Source organism: Saccopteryx leptura, chromosome 6 (assembly GCF_036850995.1).
Source record: "Saccopteryx leptura isolate mSacLep1 chromosome 6, mSacLep1_pri_phased_curated, whole genome shotgun sequence".
Taxonomy (NCBI): Eukaryota; Metazoa; Chordata; class Mammalia; order Chiroptera; family Emballonuridae; genus Saccopteryx; species Saccopteryx leptura.
In genome coordinates this window covers 126,678,610-126,700,510 of record NC_089508.1, presented here as the reverse complement: position 1 = coordinate 126,700,510, position 21,901 = coordinate 126,678,610, and the positions used below count along the sequence as shown (strand labels likewise).

Sequence of the window (21,901 nt, the reverse complement as noted above, 5' to 3'; positions counted from 1 at the left end):
AGCAGACAGAAATTTCAAAAAGTTTCTGAACAGGGAAAGCAGATTGAAGAGCTAGTTACTTAAACAGAGGCAGGAAATGCTGCCACTTCCTGCACTCACAGCAGAGGCCAGCCTGTCCTGCTGCCTCGAGAGGACTCGAAAGAAAAGAGAGTGGGTGGGAAGGGGCTGCAAAAAAGGACTATCAATTTCCATATTCAGACCACCCAAGTCCCCACCTCTGAGCTCAAAACACACAGTCAGGGTATCACCCAGCAGCACACAAAATTTCCTGCTGTAGAAAAATGAGCCCAGCCTGACCTGTGGTGACGCAGTGGATAAAGTGTGGACCTGGAAATGCTGAGGTCGCCGGTTCGAAACCCTGGGCTTGCCTGGTCAAGGCACATATGGGAGTTGATGCTTCCAGCTCCTCCCTCCTTCTCTCTCTCTGTCTCTCTCTCTCCCTCTCTCTCTCCTCTCTAAAAATGAATAAATAAAAAATTTTAAAAAAAATCAAAACAAAAAAAAAAAAAAGAAAAATGAGCCCAGAGAAAAAGACCTTTCATACTTAATTTTATGAGCTATGTACTTAGTGTTCTTTCAAAAATTCCTCTTCTTATTTGACGGGCCAGAATCTGTTTCTATTATTTGCAACCAAAGAACTATACCCCAACAGTCTTTAGAATGGCAACTCGGCCATTTCTTTTTTCCCCAAGTTTTATTGACATATAATTTATACAGCATAAAGCTTACAACTAAAGTGACACAACTTTCTCTGTCATTTCCAAGTTAGAAAGAAAAAAAATTGGTTCCAACCTTAAGCCATCCCAAATCAGAAGGTAGGAAACTGCTCTAGTTTATAGTGCCTCATGTAGGGCACATCCTACATGGCACATGATCAACTGGTACTAAATGAGTTAAATGGGCCCTGGCTGGTTGGCTCAGTGGTAGTGTGTCAGCCTGGCGTGTGGATGTCCTGGGTTCAATTCCCGGTCAGGGCACACAGGAGGAGCAATCATCTGGTCTCAAGCGTTGAGGATGGCTCCATGGCCTCTGCCTCAGACACTAAAAGAATCACTCGCTCTATTGCTGACCAATGGAGCAACAGCCCCAGATGGGCACAGCATCACCCCTAGTGAGCATGCCAAGTGGGTCCTGGTCGGGGCGCATGTGGAGGTCTGTCTCTCTGCCTCCCCTCCTTTCACTAAAAAAATATAAACAAACAAACAAACAAACGAGGTAAAGGAGTGTTATCTACTGTGACCAGTTCAAATGAAAAGTCTAGGACGGGTAGTCAACCTTTTTATACCTACCGCCCACTTTTGTATCTCTATTAGTAGTAAAATTTTCTAACTGCTCACTGGTTCCACAGTAATGGTGATTTATAAAGTAGGGAAGTAACTTTACTTTTTAAAATTTATAAAGCAGAGTTAGAGCAAGTTAAAGCATACAATAATTACTTACCAAGTACTTTATGTCGGATTTTTGCTGTTTGGCAGAATAAATCTTTATAAAACAACTTACTATAGTTAAATCTATCTTTTATTTATACTTTGGTTGCTCCGCTACCACCCACCATGAAAGCTGGAAGGCCCACTAGTGGGCGGTAGGGACCAGGTTGACTACCACTGGTCTAGGATAAATACTGCCTTTTATCAAGGTTTACTCTTTATAAAACTTTGAAAATACAAATAAATCCATTAATAAAACTTACCTGCTACTGTGAGCTTGGCTGTCCTGCTGACAATAGTTCCAAGACTCTCGACAGTGGCCACGCACTGGTAATAACCTTCATCGGGTTTATTGTGTTTGGAATGCACCACATTACTAATAAATAAAGATCCATCTGGGAGAAGCTGGCGTCGGTCATCTGATACTAAGTTTAAGAACGTTCCATCTTTTTTCCATTCGATTTTTGGAGAAGGCTCAGAATGTGCTGAACAGTTTAATACAACAGAAGAGCCTCTAACTGACAGTGTATTCACTGGCTCCACCAGAAAATAAAATGGAGTGAAGGTTCGAACACTGGATCCTACAAAAATAAGAAAGAAAAAGGATAGTTACACAAAACTTTCTTTTACTAAACTATAATGTCCAAATACTGTTTATAAGTGGTTATCCTTTTGGGGTATGATACATTAATACAGTCATTTCACTTCTTCATCAGTAATATCTAATAAATAAAATTTATTTTTGACTAGGAAATCAAAATCGGACCCATTTAGAAAAACATTAGAAGAACGACGATACAAGATGGTGGCAGAGGAGGTAGACATTACACTCACCTCCTCCCAGGTCCAACTGAGAGTTACAGCTAAACTGTAGAATAATCAACCTGAATAACAACTGAAAACTAGCTGAAGTCTTACAACCAAGGATTTACAGAAGAAAGCACACCAAGACTCATAAGAGGTGCAGAAATTTGAGAAGGGCTGACCATCTCAGCTACAAAGGTTTCCCCCTGAGGAGTGTGGGGTGTCTACCTGATGCCAAGCTCCCCATCCCAGAGCACCCACATAACATCTGGCTTTGAAAATCAGCAGGGATTCTGTCTACCAGGGAGAGACGAGAGTCTGCTACACAGGCACCCTCCTCAAGGGCCAGCACACAAAATCATGTTCATAGCCACTCACCACAGCCTCTGTCAGAGGGAAGGTGGACAAGAGCAGACAAGAGTCCAGCAAGGAGAGACTGGGTTGTATGGCTCCAGGGAGAGAGCTGAGGACCAGCCACCAGGGCCCCTGTGCTGAGTTCCTCTCCCACACCACATATGGACGCCATCTCTCCTAGGTCCAGAACTCCCCTCATACTGCATCAGCCTGAATAAAGGCACCAGTTCCATACTCTGGCTCCCTGATGTCCTACACTACAAGTGTCATGCCCCACAGAAGAATCAGCTGAAAGTGGCCTGTTGAAGACTTTCTCGAAAGACTCCTGAGAAGGTTCAGGCAGAATGGACAAGAGACTAAGCTGAGTGGCTCTAAAGTGGGGGTCATTTTTCCCATAGGACGCCAATGTTCCTATGCAAAGCGCTCCCTCCATACAGCCAAACATCAGTCAGTCTGCCTAGTCTCTTTTAGCCGGGTTGACTCTGCTGGCCTCATCCTGATGCTACCCTGAGACTCTACCCCACCACAAAGGAACCTGGATGCCAAAGGGTGGCAGCTGGATTGGTATACCCTGAAACTTTTGCTGAGCGACCTCAGACCCAGCACTGGCATCAAGCTTGAATCTGTGTATCTGTATCAACCTGGTAACACCTCTCACTCCAGCCTGGTGACTCACTGAGAACCTACTTTACACACCCTGTGCACCCACCAGAGGCTCTCTCAGTGACTGAGCCTAACAGGCAGCCCACAGGTGAAGGCTGATCTCAGAGGGCCTTGGACGTTTCGCTGAGCTGCCCTGAGGTTCTGTGCTGGTGGAAGAAGACCTGAGTATGCAGCTTGGCCCCTTAATGCACACCTAGGCCCAGCAGAGGCAGCCACAAACTATGGATTGCTTTATAGCTCCAAACAGGTGGCCCAGGGCCAACTATAGGCAATGTCTGACACAGGACTGCACCTGAGTCCCTCCCAAAATGCCCCAGAGCCAACATACCCACTGGTGGCTTCAGACCACATCAAAGCATGAATGACCCAATTCGCTCCACAAGCAGTATACCCAAAGATCTCACCAGGTACCAGGCACTGCTGGGGCCAAAACCACTTTGTGGGGTCAGTCGCTGCATTGAAGCTTACCCACAGTGGTCAGTGTAAATCCTCACAGCAAGAAACTTTACCAATGGATGGGTCAACAATAATCAAGACTAAGCTACAACAAGAGAGCTCACAAAAGCCACACAACAAACATTTCTGGAGCACACTGGTGGTCAGAGAGATTGCACCACTGAGCCACACAGGACACCTAGTATATGAGGCCACCATACCAAAAGTGCAAAGTATACCAAATCTACCTAATATACAAAAACAAATACAGAGAGGCTGCTAAAATGGAGAGACAAAGATACATATTCCAAATGAAAACACAAGAGAGAAGCCTTACCAAAAAAAAAAAAAAAAAAAGAACTAAATGAAATAGGCAAGCAATCTAGCAGATAGAGTTCAAAACAATGGTTATAAGGGTTCTCAAGAAACTCAGCAAAGGATAGATGTACTTCAGCAAAGAGATAGTAAGCATTAAAAAAGGACACAGAGGCCATGGCGAGTTAGCTCAGTAGGTTAGAGCATCATTCAAAATACCAGGGGTACAGGTTCAATCCCTGGTCAGGGCATATATGGGAAGTGACCAATGAATGAACAACAAATGAATGCTTTCCTCTCTCTCTCTCTCTCTCTCTCTCTTTCTAAAATCAATCGCCTAACCAGACAGTGGTGCAGTGGATAGAGCGTCAGCATGGGATGCAGAGGACACAGGTTCGAAACCCCGAGGTGGCCAGGTTGAGTGCGGGCTCATCTGGCTTGAACATGGGTTCACCAGCTTAAACACAGCTTGAGACATGACCCGAAGGTCGCTGGCTTGAGCAAGGGGTCACTGGCTCGGCTGTAGCCCCCCAGTCAAAGCACATATGAGAAAGCAATCAATGAACAACTAAGGTGCTGCAATGAAGAATTGATGCTTCTCATCTCTCTTCCTTCCTGTCTGTCTGTCCCTATCTGTCCCTCTCTCTCTCACACACACAAAAAGGACAATTATAAATTATTAAAAAATTAAAATCAATCAGTTAAAAAAAAGGACATAGAGCCCTGGCCAGATAACTCAGCTGGTTAGAGCATCATCCCAAAGCACAGAGGTGCCTGTTCAATCCCTGGTCAGTGCCATACAGCTGTGGTCCCCAACCTTTTTTGGGCCACGGACCAGTTTAATGTCAGAAAGTATTTTCACGGACCGGCCTTTAGGGTGGGATGGATAAATGTATCACGTGACCGAGACAAGCGTCAAAGTGTGAGTCTTAGACGGATGTAACAGAGGGAATCTGGTCATTTTTTAAAAAATAAAACATCGTTCAGACTTAAATATAAATAAAACAAAAATAATGTAAGTTATTTATTCTTTCTCTGTGGACCGGTACCAAATGGCCCACGGACCGGTACCGGTCCGCAGCCCGGGGGTTGGGGACCACTGCCATACAGGAACAGACTGATGTTCCTGTCTCTCCTTCTCTCTCTAAAAGCAATAAAATAAATATAAAAAGAGTACATATAAAAGTAGTAAGTCAGAAAAGAAGAATACAGTATCTGAAATGAAGACTACACAAGGAAAGTATAAACCAGGGGTCCCCAAACTACGGCCCGCGGGCCGCATGCGGCCCCGAGGCCATTTATCTGGCCCCCGCCGCACTTTGGAAGGGGCACCTCTTTCATTGGTGATCAGCAAGAGGAGCATAGTTCCCATTGAAATACTGGTCAGTTTCTTGATTTCCTTGTTCTTTATTTTAAATATTGTATTTGTTCCCGTTTTGTTTTTTTACTTTAAAATAAGATATGTGCAGTGTGCATAGGGATTTGTTCATAGTATTTTTATAGTCTGGCCCTCCAACGGTCTGAGGGACAGTGAACTGGCCCCCTGTGAAAAAAGTTTGGGGACCCCTGGTATAAACCATAGGTTAAATTACAACTAGGATTAAATCAGCGATTTGGAGGTCAAGGTAACAGAAAACACCCAAGCAGATCAGCAGAAAAAAACATTTTTTTAATATGAAAAATGTCTAAGGGTCCTCTGGGACAATATGAAGCATAGCAAGATCCACATCACAGGGGTGTCAGCAGGAAAGTCAAGAGCAAGGGACTGAGAAACTGTTTTAAGATATAATGTCTAAAACTTTGTTAATCTGGTTAAGGAAGGAGACACACAAGTCTGGGAAGCATAGAGAGCCCCAAACAAGATGAACTCAAGGAGGCCCACACCAAGACACATCATAATTAAAATGGCAAAGGATAAAGACAGAGAAAATCTTAAAAGCAGCAAGAGAAAGAGTTACCTAAAAGAGAACTCCCATAAGACCAGGGGTCCCCAAACTTTTTACACAGGGGGCCAGTTCACTGTCCCTCAGACCGTTGGAGGGCCAGACTATTAAAAAAAACTATGAACAATTCCCTATGCACACTGCACATATCTTATTTTAAAGTAAAAAAACAAAACGGGAACAAATACAATATTTAAAATAAAGAACAAGTAAATTTAAATCAACAAACTGACCAGTATTTCAATGGGAACTATGGGCCTGCTTTTGGCTAATGAGATGGTCAATGTGCTCCTTTCATTGACCACCAATGAAAGAGGTGCCCCTTCCGGAAGTGCAGCGGGGCCGGATAAATGGCCTCAGGGGGCCGCATGTGGCCTGCGGGCCGTAGTTTGGGGACCCCTGCATAAGACCGTCAGCTGATTTCTCAACAAAAACATTTCAAGCCAGAAGAAACTGGCATCAAATAGTCAAAGTGATTGATGAAAAGCAAGAATCTACAATAAAGACTAGTCTACTCAGCAAGGCTGTCATATAAAATTGAAGAAGAAATAAAGAGCTTTCCAGACAAGAAAAAGCTAAAGGAGTTCATCACCAACAAACTAGTATTGCAAGAAATGTTATAGGGACTTTGTTAAGAAGACGAAGAAAAGAACAGTTATAAAGAATAAAATGGCCATAAATACATACCTATCGATAATTACTTTAAATGCAAACAGATTAAATGATCCAATCAAAAGACAGAGAAGCTGAATGGATTAAAAAGACAAGACCCATCTATGTGCTGTCTACAAGAGGTGCGCCTCAGAATGAGACACACAGACTGAGAGTGGAGGATGGAAAAAGATATTTCACGCGAATGGAAAAGAAAAAGAAGCTGTGGTAGCAATACTTACAACAGACAGAATAGAGTTTAAAACAAAGGCTATAATAAGAGACAAAGATGGTCATTACATAATGATAAAGGAGTTAATCTAATAAGAGGCTATAACCGTTGTAAACATTTATGCATCCAATACAGGAGCACCTAATACATAGAGTATTGATGGACACAGAAAGATGGACAGTAAAGGAGTCATAGTAGGGATTTTAATGCGCCCCTGATATAGATGGCTAGATCTTCCAGACAGAAAGTCAAGAAGGAAGGAGCAGCCTGCAATGACACATTAGGCCAGATGGATTTCATTGATATCTTCAGGGTATTTCACCTCAAAACAGCAGAACATATATTTTCTTCAAGTGCACATAGAACATTTTCTAGGATAAACCACTTTAGGACACAAAATAAGTCTCAATAAATTTAAGAAGACTGAAATCATATTAAGCATCTTCTTTGACCATAATGGCATGAACTAGAAGTCAATCTCAAGAAAAAGCTGAAAACACACAAACACGGAGGCTAGATAGCGTGTTACTAAATAAAGAATGGGTTAACACTGAGATGAAGGAAGAAATCAAAAGATACCATGAGACAAATGAAAATAAAGTCTAAAAACCAATATATAAAAAATCAATAAAGCCAAGAGCTGGCTCTTTGAAAAGATAAACAAGATTGATAAACCTTTCACCAGACTTATAAAATCAGAAGTAAAAGAGAAGTAACTGACACAAATACAAAAAGTTATTTTAAAATATTACAGATAATCTGAAAGAAATGGATAAATTCCTAGAAATATACAATCATCCAAAATTAAATCAAGAAATAATAGAAAATCTGAACAGACTGATTATAATGAACATAATCGAAGCAGTAATCAAAAACCCTAAGAAACAAAACTCCTGGACCAAATAGCTTCCCAGGTAAATTTTACCAAAATTTCAAAGAAGTGACACCTATCCTTTTCAAACTAGTCCAAAAAGTACAAAAGGAGGAAACACTCCCAAGCTCATTTTACAAGGCCAGAATTATCCTGATAAAGACTCTACAAAGAAAGAAAAGTATAGTCCAATATCCCTGATGAATATATATGCAAAACTCCTCAGCATAATATTAGCAAACCAAATTAAGCAATATATTAAAAATAACTTACAGTATGCTCAAGTGGAATTTATTCCTGGGATGCAAGGATGGTTTACATTTGCAAATCCATTAATATGATAAACAAAAAACATGACAAACCACATAAACAAAATAAAATACAAGAATCATATCATTATATCAACAGATGCAAAGAAACCTTTGATATAATCCAGAACCCATTTAAAATAAAAATTCTCAGCAAAGTGGGAATAGAGGGAACGTATCTCAATTTAATAAAGGCCATATATGGCAAACCCACAGGCAACATCATACTCAACGGGGAAGAGCTAAAAGCATTTCCCTAATGATCAGAAACAAGACAGGATATCCACACTCACCACTCTTATTCAACATGTACCATAAGTCCTAGACGCAGCAATAAGACAAGAAGAAATAAAAGGCATCCAAGTGGAAAGGAAGAAGTAAAATTGCCATTATTTGGAGATTACATGATCCTGTAAAGAAAGAACCCTAGCGACTTCACCAAAAAACTACTAGAACTGATAAATGAATTCTGTAAAGTAGCAGCATACAAAATAAATATTCAGAAATTAGCTGCATTTTTGTACACCAATAAAAAAATATCAGAAAATGAAACTAAGAAAACAATCCCACTAAAACTGCATCAAAAAAATAAATAAAATACCTAGGAATAAATTTAACCAAGGAGGTAAAAGAAATCTGTACTCAGAAAATTCTAAAACAATGAAGAAAGAAATTGAAGAAAAGAATAACAAATGGAAGCATATTAGGTGTTCATGAATAGGAAGCATTAACATCATTAAAATTTCCATAATGCCTAAAGCAATCTATAGATTCAATGTGATTCCTATCAAAATACCAACAAGGTATTTCACAGAACTAGAACAAATAATCCAAACATTTATACAGAACTGCAGAAGACCCCAAATAGCCACAACGATCTTGGGAAAGAAAAACAAAGATAGAGGGACCACATTACCTGATATAAAACTATACTACAAGGCTTTAGAAATGTAAAAAGCATGGTACTGGCATAAAAACAAACATACAGATCAATGGAACAGAATAGAGAGCCTCAGTTTTTGATAGAATATTTCACACTTCTTGATAGAATTCCATCTTATGAAAGGAAAATATCCACAGGAGCTCCTTTCAGTCACAACCTCCCAACCCCTAAATATCAACAAATCATATCACTCACTGTACAACTGAACTGTATGGTCAATAGTAATTCTACAGTTTATTGTAACAGCAGTAAAATAAAGCTAAATCTGTCTTATTGTCCAAAGAGGTTCAAAGTTTGATGGCAGAAATGCAGTACAGAAGGCTAAGCAAGCATTGTTATACACCCACAAATGTAAGCATTCTGTAAATGTCATCTATCCTAAGAAAATGATGTCTTTATTATAAGCTAAGAGACTTATGTCAAAGAACTCCTTATTTCTTTTATGCCTTAATTATATTACTTTTGACCGTTCTCTCCCATCTGGTTGGTTGATCTCTAACTCCTAGGTTTTCTTCTTTCTGACCCTTTGGTGCCCACTAACACCCTATTCAGCCTCTCTTGCTTTAAATTCTCAACTGATAAACAAAACATTTAAAGATTAAAAGTTACAATAACTTAACATGCAAAGGGCTCAACAAAACATATTAATGTAATCAAGAGCAGGCAGCACTGAAGAATTAACAAACGTCCTCTGCACTGCTTTGTTACACGACAACTCGGGCTCCCGGCCACAGAGAGCCCTGGCCCTCTCTGCCCTGCACACTGCTTCCTTCAAAGGCTACAACTATCCAGCATGCAACACTCCTTTCCCGGGCATGCCAAGGAAGATTACGTGGTTAGTTGATAATTATAATAATGATTTTAATTGTCTGAGATAGGTACATGCTTTCAAAAATTTCTATGGTAATGGTATAAATTTCACCATAAAATTAGTGAATGTTAGCCGGATCTCAAATTCTTTTCCAGGATAACATCCTAATAGGAAAATTCATTTTGATTGTTTTTAATTTACAATATCTACCTTCCCAACCACTCCCCCAAAATAAGAAATATCTGAGTTCATTTGTGCAGTAAACATATATTATAAGAGTACTTTCTTTTTTCTCAATTTTCAGCCTTCCTTCTCTTCTCCCCAAAAAGAGCCATAGTGGGCCCTGGCAGGTTGGCTCAGCAGTACAGCGTTGGCCTGGCGTGCGGGGGGGGGGGGGGGGGGGGGGGGGGGGGGTGTTGATTCCTGGCCAGGGCACATAGGAGAAGCGCCCATTTGCTTCTCCATCCCCCTCCCCTCCTTCCTCTCTGTCTCTCTCTTCCCCTCTCCCGCAGCCAAGGCTCCATTGGAGCAAAGATGGCCCGGTGCTGGGGATGGCTCCTTGGCCTCTGCCCCAGGCGCTAGAGTGGCTCTGGTTGCGGCAGAGCGACGCCCCAGAGGGGCAGAGCGTCGCCCCCTGGTGGGCAGAGCATCGCCCCTGGTGGGCGCATGCGGGAGTCTGTCTGACTGTCTCTCCCCGTTTCCAGCTTCAGAAAAATACACACACACACACACACACAAAGCCATAGTGGAAAAAACCTTGGTATAATGAGATCACACAGACATTGTTCTGAATCCTAACTCTGTTATGAGAGTTCATTTTTCTCTGTGTCTACAATTTTCTTCCCTAAGCCTGACCTGTGGTGGCCCAGTGGATAAAGCAGCGACCTGGAATGCTGAGGTCACCAGTTCAAAATCCTGGGCTTGCCTGGTACACGCACATACAAGAAGCAAGTACTATGAGTTTATGCTTCCCATTCCTCTCCCCTTTCTCTCTCTTTCTCCCTCTCTCTAAAATCAATAAATAAAATCTTTTTTAAAAATGGTTGGTATAGCTTTAAAAAATAAATAAAATTTTCTTCTCTAGAAAATAAAAAACACGCCTTCCTTTCAAGAAAATTTCTGTGAAGATATGTGTAAGGAACATAACTCATTGCTTGACAGATAACAGGCCTCAACAGTGTCATAGCCTAAACATTCATAGTTTAAAAACCTACACTATTTCCCCCAATTGTTAACATCTAGCACCTCAGTTTTCACCACACTTTAAAATTGTTTTGTATAAAAAATATGACCTTTACTACTTTTAATCACATTTTGACAATAATATATAAAATAATATTAAGTGATCTGAAAACTGAAGTTTGATCATCTTCCTTCTCTGCCTGATCTTTTAACAGCGCACCTCGCTACAGCTAATAAAAAATAAAAGTTCATTACCACAGCATTCAAAAGAGTGACAGGCTCTGGCTCCCGCCACACTGCACGCGAACCTCGAACCTCATTATCACACTTCCTCTACCTCAGTATGCTCTGGCCACAGTGTTCAAAGCCTTGAGCAAGCATGTTCTTTCCCACATCAAAGTCTTTGCGTTTGCCCGAACACTCGCTCCACACCCGCTCTTCTGTCACAGGGCTAGCTTCTTTTTGCCTGTCATGTTTCAGCCCAGCTGTCATTTCCCCAGAAGCCTCCGCTGACATCTATCTCCGAAAAGGTCCTAGTCTCCTATTCTGCCCTTTATATGATCCCAGCAATTCACTAGTATTTCTTTCTAAGACTTCCCTCCCACTCTTGAAGCTTAGACCACCAGAGAGCATTAGGATGACCCATGTTTGCCACTGCTACTTGCTATTTGTACACTAGTTTGTTTTTGTGTTTTGCTTGTTTATTTTTTTGTATCCTCTTCAAAATTATACAGGTTGAAAAGGTGGCTGGCTCAAAATGGAATTAATTATTAATGAATCTTAGTGACATCTAATTGCCACAGTTTTAGCTAAGGTCAGCCTGCCTCAAAAATTTTATATATATTTTAACTTCACACCTGTCCTTTGTAAAAATGTTTTAGTAGCACTTGTTAAAGTGCCATAAATTAATATTAGTACTTTATAAATTCTACATGATTAGCAAGAAAAGTAGACAAATCTGATTAAGCTGCAAATACTACAGATGTTTTGAATAATTACACAGACATTCCCTAAAACAATTATTTTTAAAAGTATGTTAATAGTCTTAGTTAACACTGCTATCTATATTAGCAGTATTTATATTTCAGCTCACAATAGGAAGGAAATCTGAATTGGCCATTTTTCATTCTGAGAGATAAGAAAAGATAATTTTCATATTAATTATACAGAACTTTCATGAAAACATTTTATAAGCAACTTTTTATTTGTGGCTGGAAGACTCTTCAAAGAGTAAGACATTTCATTCAATACATCATGCAGTCTTTTGAATTTTTAAAACAAGAGTACATTTCAGTTCCACTTTTGCATATTATACTCATGACAATATGGGCTCAATTATAATATAATGTGAAAATTAACCTGGAGGTGCAACCCAAAAATCTTAATCAAGATCTGTTTTATGCTGTAATTCAATACTTTTTATTAAGTGACATCATGTTTTTCTACCACAAGCAGTAGTATTCTGAGTATGAATTGTTTTATCACAGCAAATTGTCGAGTTCTTTTAAAATAGGTTATCTTCTATGCAAAACTACATGAAATACTTTTCCAACCATTTAAAGTTACTTTGAGCTATATAAAAATGGATAGTTATCTAACCTGAAACACAGTCTAAATAACTCTGTACTAGACAGAATTACACTCATGAATATTCAAGATGGCCTCTATTCCATATGCTAGGCGTATGTTTTATCTTACTGCTGCAATTATGTAGAGGTTTTTGTGGTTGAAAGGTATTTGTGGGTTTACAGAGAAAGTCAACAACCCAGCCTACTGTAGATCTCTATCTTTTGCAATCATTTGTGGTTTTTTAAAAATCATAATAAGTATTTCTTTAATTCATTGCCACTTTCAAAGTGGTTCGGTTTTTCCTTTCACTTCAATGAATTAAAGTAACAAAAAGAAAGAATACTTGATATCAAAAGTGTCCTAAAATATCTAATGTATATGGCCCTGGGCAGTTTGCTCAGTAGATAGAGCACTGGCCTGGCGTGCGAGTGTCCCAGGTTCGATCCCCAGTCAGGGCACAAAGGAGAAGCAACAATTATCCACCCCTTCTACCTCTCCCTTCTCTCTCTCCTTCTCTCTCTTCCTCTCCTGCAGCAATGGCTCAACTGGTTTGAGCACTTCAGCCCTGAGTGCTGAAGAGGGCTCTGAAGTCTCCAGCTCAGGCACTAAAAATAGCTTGGTTGAGAGCACGGCCCTAGATGGGCAGAGCACTGGCCCCAGACGGGTGTTGCCAGGTGGATCCCAGTCGGGGCACATGCAGGAGTCGTCTATCTTTCCTCCTCTCACTTAAAATTAAAATAATAATAATAATAATAATTTATCTTATTAGTATAATGTTACCATGAAAGAGGTGAAGCAAAAGAATGAGGGCAAGAAATTTATTCAAGTCCATGATCCAAGATCTAGTCCTAGCTTCTCTAACAAAATACAAGAATACAGTGGTCCCTTGTCTATCGCTGGGGTTAGGTTCCAGAACCCCCTGCGATAGGTGAAAAATCCACGAGTAGCGACCTTATATTTATTTTATTATTTATATATTGTTTAAGGCTTTATAAACCCTCCCTACACTCTTATAAACCTTTCCCACAGTTAATAACCTTTCTCATACTCTTATAAACATTTCCTATGCTCTTAAATACCTTCTACACTCTTAAACCTATGTAATTTTAACAACATATAAAATTCTTTATGGGTACTCACCAGTGAACACTAACATGTTTTAATTAATATTTTTTATATTGTTTTCAATTTTTTAGGCTAGAAAATGATTATTTTACCACAAAAATAATTAAAATAATGAATATATAAAAATACCTATATACCACAAAATCCCACAATGTAGCAAAAAATCTGCAATACAAACTTAGATATATACAATTTAAAAATCCGTAATACTGCCTGACCAGGCGGTGGCACAGTGGATAGAACATCAGACTAGGATGTGGAGGACCTAGGTTCGAGACCCCGAGGTTGCCAGCTTGAGCGCGGGCTCATCTGGTTTGAGCAAAGCTCACCAGCTTGGACCCAAGGTCACTGCTTGAGCAAGGGGTTACTTGCTCTGCTGAAGGTCTGCGGTCAAGGCACATATGAGAAAGCAATCAATGAACAACTAAGGTGTAGCAACCCAAAACTAATGATTGATGCTTCTCATCTCCCTCCGTTCCTGTCTGTCTGTCCCTATCTATCCCTCTCTCTGACTCTCTGTCTCTGTAAAAAAATAAAATAAAATAAAAATCCGCAATACAGTGAGATCACAGTGAACTGCAATATGGCGAGGGACCACTGTACTTCTAAGAACGGGAAGTACGAGACCAAGCCTAAAGGTATAAATTATAATAGTTAACATTAGTGAACCAGGTGCCAGACACTATTCTAGTGCTTTGCCTGCATTATTTTACTCCTCCATCCCTATTGGTAGGAAATATTATTATTCCCATTTACAGTGAGAAAACTGAGCCATAAAGAAAATAGTTGCTCAAAGTCATGAAGCTAGTCAAAAGGCAAGATTTGAACCAAGTTAGTCTGGCCCTGCTGCTCCCAAGATCATAATCACTAACCCTACATTACCTGGTACAGCAGCCACTAAAGCCAGGTGACTACTGAGAAACTGAAAGGTGACTAATCTAAATTAAGCTTTGCTTTAAGTATGAATGAAGTACACGCCAGTTTAGAAAACTTAGTTCACATATATGCACACACAGAACATAAACTATCATTAATAATTTTAATATTGAAGTTAAAGTGTTTTGAACATATTTATTTAAATAAATGTATTGTTGAAATTCATTCCACTTGTTTCTTTTTACTTTTCTAATGTAGCACCTAGATAATTTTAAATTACATATGTGGCTCGCACTGGATTTCTACTGGATGGTGCTGCACTGGACCATGCTATCACCCCTCATTAATATGCTTCAAAACCAACAAGCAAGTTCTAACAAAGTTTCATTGTTTCTGCAAAAGGAAAAAGTTACAAATCATGAAAACACACAAAGAATTAAAACAAAGCTCTTCTGGCTGTCAAACATTCTGGCAGTCTACCATCTGAACAGTAGCAATAAAGGATTTTAAGGAACCATCAGAACTCTCACTTTTAACACCCACTCAGAAATATCTTTTAGAAACAAAACTTTTTGGAAACTTTTAATAAAAATTTAAGTGATGACTAATTCATTATTGATGATTTTCAAACCACTGGGAGAATGGTTTCTGAAATAAAAAAGGATAGTCATACAATTTCAGTGTCATCCACAAATTACTAATTACAAAGGAGAAAATATACCTTTGTAACAGACAGATTTGGTAGTCTCCACCTTAACTAGGAGACCAAATTCAATATTACCAGTACTGAGGCAACCTGATATCACATACATCATGATGGGCTGCAGTAAGAGGCACTGTAATATTCTTGCGAAAATAGTCTAACCTAAATATAGCATGAAGAAATAATTACACAAATTCAAACTGTGAGACATTCTATAAGACAATTGCCTGGACTCTTCAGAGTCAATGTCATGAAAAACAAAGACAAGGGGATTGCTATACATGAAAAGACTTATAAGACAAAAACATATGCAATAAGTGATCTTTTATTGGATCCTGAGCTAAAAAAAGAAAAAGAAATGGAATAATTGGGTAAATTTAAATTTTAAGTATATTTAGATAATATTATTGAAGTGATTTTTTTTTTTTTTTTTTGGTATTTTTCTGAAGCTGGAAACGGGGAGGTAGTCAGACAAACTCCTGCATGCGCCCGACTGGAATCCACCCGGCACGTCCACAAGGGGGCGATGCTCTGCCCATCTGGGGCGTCCCTCGCTCTGTTGCAACTAGAGTCATTCTAGCGCCTGAGGCAGAGGCCACAGAGCCATCCTCAGCGCCTGGGCCAACTTTGCTCCAATGGAGCCTCGGCTGCGGGAGGGGAAGAGAGAAACAGAGAGGAAGGAGAGGAGGAGGGGTGGAGAAGCAGATGGGCGCTTCTCCTGTGTGCCCTGTCTGGGAATCGAACCCGGGACTCCTGCACACCAGGCCGACGCTCTACCACTGAGCCAACCGGCCAGGGCCTATTGAAGTGATTTTAATTTTCTTAGATGTGATTAATAATACTGTTCTATAGGAAGATGTCCTTATTCCTAGATGCTTTTGCAATATTAAAACAGAGAGATAAAAATACTGCATTGGGTTATCTATTGTCTAAGCGGTTACAATGCACCAGAAACTGTGCAACATGTAGCAGATGCTCTCAGGCGTAAGGAGTCAAGAAAATTCAGACCATTCAAATGATGAAATGACTTATATAACCCAGAAAAATTACAATTAACAGAAGAATAATCTTTTGGCCTAAATAAAACTGGGCATTGTTGGGTCTTTAGCTTTTGCATTGATCATTTAAGCTATCCCACATCATTTCAATAAATTCACTTTTTGTTTAAGTTAGTTAAAATTTGTGAAGCTTGAAATAAAAGAAAAACAATAGTCCAGGTATATAAGATGTTAAAACAGATTTACTATCATATTTTCATATAATTAAAGAGTTAGAAATTAAAAAAGTGATACAGCATTATCACTTTAGTGAAAAGTGTTCTCAATATTCTGCCAGTTTGAGATAACCTAATGACCATCAAATCTGTATGTTAGTTATTTGAGAAGAAATTTTTATAATTTTAGGATCGAGGACTTGGCCTTTATCGTAAAAAAACATTAAAATACCCTATCTTCCCTTTTTTATTTTTTCAATTTTGAAGTTAAACATGACTTATCACTATTTCTAAAGTGTGCTTCTAACAGCCTTTGATCACCTTGCCTTTGTCCAGGGAAACTAGATAAAATAAAACTAAGACTAGGTAAGTGGTAGAGCATCGGCCTGGCGTGCAGGAGTCCCAGGTTCGATTCCCAGCCAGGGCACACAGGAGAGGCACCCATCTGCTTCTCCACCCCTCCCCCTCTCCTTCCTCTCCTTCCTCTCTGTCTCTCTCTTCCCCTTCCACAGCCAAGGCTTCACTGGAGCAAAGTTTGCCCGGGCGCTGAGGATGGCTCTGTGGCCTCTGCCTCAGGTGCTAGAATGGCTCTGGTTGCAACAGAGCAATGCCCCAGATGGGCAGAGCATCGGCCCCTGGTGGGCATGCCGGGTGGATCCCGGTTGGGCGCATGCGGGAGTCTGTCTGACTGCCTCCCCGTTTCCAGCTTCAGAAAAAATACCAAAAACATCCCCCTAAGATTAGGTAGAGTAAAACCTAATAATAATCTAATTACCACAGACCACTAGGTCCAAAAAGGTGTATTATATTTTTAAGGAGAGGAGTTTCAAGAGCTTAAGTCAGTATTAATACTATCAAATATCTTTGGACTTTAAAGGCTCTCTAAAAGTAAATATTCATACATTAATTCTTTCAAAAACATTACTAAGAATCTACTCTGTATAAGAACAAAAATTTTTCTTCTGTTGTTTGTTGTTCCTCACCACACTCTCATCACACCCCCACCCACCCCCACCATACAACTTTGGTGAGAGCAGAAATCTTGGCTGCTGGCTTCCCTGTGGGTACTCAATATTTGTTGAATGAATGAAGGATGCTAAACATCGACGGCACAACAGTAAGACATACAATACAATCACCGCTCACACAAATACAACCAGGATAATGTGGTGGGAGCCAATACGGGGTGTGGGGTGTATAAAAGGGCACACAGAGAGAACTGGCCCAGAGAGTCAGGGAGGGCATTCATGCAAAATGTGATTACTGACATGAAACCTGAAGGAGAGAGAGGTTGGTAAATAAAGATCTGAGTTCGCTCTTCCTTTACAGCCTTTGTAATAAAGGAGAGGCTTGAGTATGTTGAAAGATGGAAAGAGGACCTGGCTGGTTGGCTCAGCAGTAGAGCATCAGCCCTGTGTGTGGATGTCCCGGGTTAGATTTCCGATCAGGGCACACAGAAGTGCCCATCTGCTTCTCCTCCCCTCCCCTGCTCTCTCTTCTCTCCTCCTGCAGCCATGGCAATTGGAGTGAGTTGGCCCCGGGTGCTGAGGATGACTCCAAGGCCTCTGCCTCAGGAGCTAAGAACTCAGTTGCTGAGCAACAAAACAATGCCCCAGGTGGGCAGAGCATACCCCCTAGTGGATGGACCCCAGTCAGGGCACATGTAGGAGTCTGTCTCTGCCTTCCCTCCTCTCACTATAGAAAAAAAAGAAAAGAAAGATAGAAAGAACCAGAGAGGGTGAGATAGAATGAATACTCAGGCAAGAGGAGTATAAGATTGGGTCCAGAAAAAAAAAAAAAAAAAGATTGGGTCCAGGCTTCCAGCCATAATGGAGAAACGGGGACCAGACTAACCCTCTGGCCTCAGACAACTAGAACACTGGACAAAATCAGTGAGACAATGCTTTCTAGACAGGACTGGAACCCCTGAGAGAAAGGACACAAACAGGATGAACCCTAAAATTACCCCCCATTACAGTCTGAAGATCTCCCACCTTCCTAGGCCTCAGCATGAGGAAGAGAAAAGCAGAGCTCTCCAAAATTTCACCTAGTTGAAGAGACAGATCAGAGCTGGCAAGTACAGAAGAAGAGGGAGCAAGGAAAGAGAAACAGACAGACATGCAACCACGCGCGCGCACGCAAACACACACACACACACTCCGCAGTTTGGAGGAAGAATCCCCATGAATCTCTGGGTGTCTACTCGTGTGCATGTTAGGAGCTGAAACTGTATAAGGTATGTTTCCTAGCCACGATGGAATTAAACTAGAAATCAATAACAGATATTTGGAAAATCCTAAAATATTTGGAAATTAAGCAACACACTTCTACAAAACCCCCAATAGATCACAGAAGAAATCACATGAGAAATTACAAAATATTTTGAACTTAAATGAAAATCCAGCAAGTCACATGTGTGCAGTGTAGCCAAAGCAATGCTTAGAGGGAAATTTCAAATAGTAAATGTCTACATTAAAAAATACATGTAGGAGGACTGATTGTGGATCATGGGAAGAACACTTCTTTTGTTGCAACAAGGAAAATGAGAAGATAGGTAATGTCAATGGTAGTTATGGGAGTCATTGTTAACAGCTTCTACAACCTCGAAAGATGAAGTGAGTACACCTGTTAATCCTGCAGTCGGACTAGGGATGCCAGCAGGGCAGGGCCAAACATTTGCAGGTGGCAGCAAACACCTGTACCAGCTGCAGTGACAAGGGAATGCAGCTCTGAAAAGGAAAAGCAGGATTACTGGGCTGCACTGAGAGTCCAGTTAAGGTTAGGAACTGTGTTTTTAAAAGTCCAAATATGAAAACGTGGCTTTCTAGCTGATAAAGGGTAGAGAAAGCAGACATTTACAACTGAATTTTCCTAGGCAGAGGAGTAGAAAGGGACAATGAAGAAAGAGGGTTGAAGATACCAAAAGTGGCTGTCAATAAGATCTAGGACAGACAGGGAAGGAAATAAACAGGAGTGAGGGAGGATGGGTAAAAACGGTGTGCATCCCATGTGAGTACCTGGGGCTAGGAGACAGTGGTGTGATCGTGATACTACCTTACTACTCCAGCACTGTGGAGCGATGACCTGGGTGGGGTAGGGTGCAGTTATGGACGCTGGGACCTGAAGGAGCATGAAGGAGAAGCCACTGGACATAACGAAGTTAGAGAACTGAAAACAGTATGGGGAAGGAAGGCTGGGCACTCAAATTATCCAGAAAATGGTAGACTTGAAGTAGAGACGAAGATTATAAAACAAGATCTTAAGTTTTCAATAAAGGAAAGTGAACGCGCCCTGGCCGGTTGGCTCAGCGGTAGAGCATCGGACTAGCGTGCGGAGGACCCGGGTTCGATTCCCAGCCAGGGCACACAGGAGAAGCGCCCATTTGCTTCTCCACCCCTCCGCCGCGCCTTCCTCTCTGTCTCTCTCTTCCCCTCCCACAGCCAAGGCTCCACTGGAGCAAAGATGGCCCGGGCGCTGGGGATGGCTCTGTGGCCTCTGCCTCAGGCGCTAGAGTGGCTCTGGTCGCAACATGGCGACGCCCAGGATGGGCAGAGCATCACCCCCTGGTGGGCAGAGCATCGCCCCTGGTGGGCGTGCGGTGGATCCCGGTCGGGCGCATGCGGGAGTCTGTCTGACTGTCTCTCCCTGTTTCCAGCTTCAGAAAAATGAAAGAAAAAAAAAAAAGTGAACGCTAAGTGCTTAGACTATAGTAAACACAAAAACCACCTGACCAGGTGGTGGCGCAGTGGATAGAGTGTCGGACTGGGATGCAGAGGACCCAGGTTCGAGACCCCGAGGTCGCCAGCTTAAGTGTGGGCTCATCTGGTTTGAAGAAAAGCCCACCAGCTTGAACCCAAGGTCGCTGGCTCCAGCAAGGGGTTACTCGGTCTGCTGAAGGCCTACGGTCAAGGCACATATGAGAAAGCAATCAATGAACAACTAAGGTGTTGTAATGAAAAACTGATGATGGATGCTTCTCATCTCTCTCTGTTCCTGTCTGTCTGTCCCTATCAATCCCTCTCTCTGACTTTCTCTCTGTCTCTGTAAAAAAAATAAATAAATAAAATAAAAGTAAACACAAAAACCACAGATAAAATTTAGTGGCCCGCCTCTTAAAAGAGCAGCCATTTTTATAACCCATCATTTCACATCTTTGAAAGCTATTTTACATTATCTTTCAGTAATCACCCATGTTCTAGAGAACTGATACCATTCCAAATATTGCTAATTGAGGACTTTCCTCATATGGAAAACAAGCATTATAGATTTTATTCAAGTATGTCACCACATGTTTACAAATTGTTATCAAGTTCAGCTAAAAACACATTCTGAGGAAAGATGCATTAATTCTCAAATGCAGGAAACAAATAGCACATGAATAATTTATTAAAAACTTTGTCAGCAGTTTACTAACAGAACTAATATTTATGAAATCCCACAGGACAATCTAACAACTTAAGTATATGCAAATGAGAAGAACACCAGGCTGAGCATTTTTAATAATGAACCTTTTAATATCAAAGCTGTGTTCTACAAAGCATGCTGTGCATGTACAAGCTCTCATCGTAAAGGTGACAGATGTTTCAGAAAAATCATATCAATCTCACAAGGTCTGTCTGCCATGTTGTAGAAGTCTTTTGTTCAACTGTACATTCAATGATCGAAACAAACTAAATTCAAAAGCTTGTGAACTCAAGCCTGCAATAAGTCACAAACAAATTCATACTTCATTCACTGATCTCTTAATCTCTTGGTAATACCTTCTGATGTGAAATAATCTTGGAGAGGAGGGAGAGAAGAAAGGGAGAGGCCTCTAAAATCCAAGAAAGATGTTAATAATATCAGAAGGATAAGATATGAGCCCCGAAGTACCACAATAAACCCAAATATACAATAACCAAGCAGTTGTAAGCATTTGTGTGAGAGTATAATAAGCCTTTTCCATAGTCCGGTAACTGCATACCATTTCCACAGAGATGTAGAATTAGTTACTGAAATGAAATGAAATAGTCCTTAATCACTTTTAAAAAATCTGAACCTTACTCATCATAAGAGAAATGCAAATTAAAACTACAATGATATATAATTTCTCACCTAGCACATTGGCAAACATCTAAAACATAGACAAAGTATAGGGAGATAGGCTGATAGAAATGCAAAATGGTACCCATTATAAAGGAAAGTTGCAACATTTAGCACAATTCTGTGTACATTAGCCCTTTCATTTAGCAATCCCACATCTATAAATCTAAAAGATATATTGCCAAATTAAGATTCAAGATACAAGCAAGACTATTCACTGCAGTGCTGCTTGTAGTAACCATGTGGAAGCAACACTGATGTCCATCAGTAAGGGACATATTGAACAAACCATGGTATACTATGAGGTACTATGCAGTAATAAATAGAACTATAGAATAAATTAATATTCTATCATGGAGTGATCTCTAAAATAAGTAAAAAAGAAGGTTGAAGA

At 40.6% G+C, this 21,901-nt stretch overlaps 1 protein-coding gene across 6 annotated transcripts in view; it reads right to left on the bottom strand.

Annotated features, from left to right (window-relative positions):
- Positions 1-21,901, bottom strand: part of NEO1 (neogenin 1) — a 227,818-nt gene that overhangs the window by 159,503 nt on the left and 46,414 nt on the right. For all 6 annotated transcript variants that reach the window (XM_066388533.1, XM_066388536.1, XM_066388538.1 and 3 more), the window contains one exon: positions 1,691-2,008. In XM_066388533.1, coding sequence (XP_066244630.1) covers positions 1,691-2,008 — 318 coding nt within the window. The remainder of the gene's footprint in view (positions 1-1,690; positions 2,009-21,901) is intronic.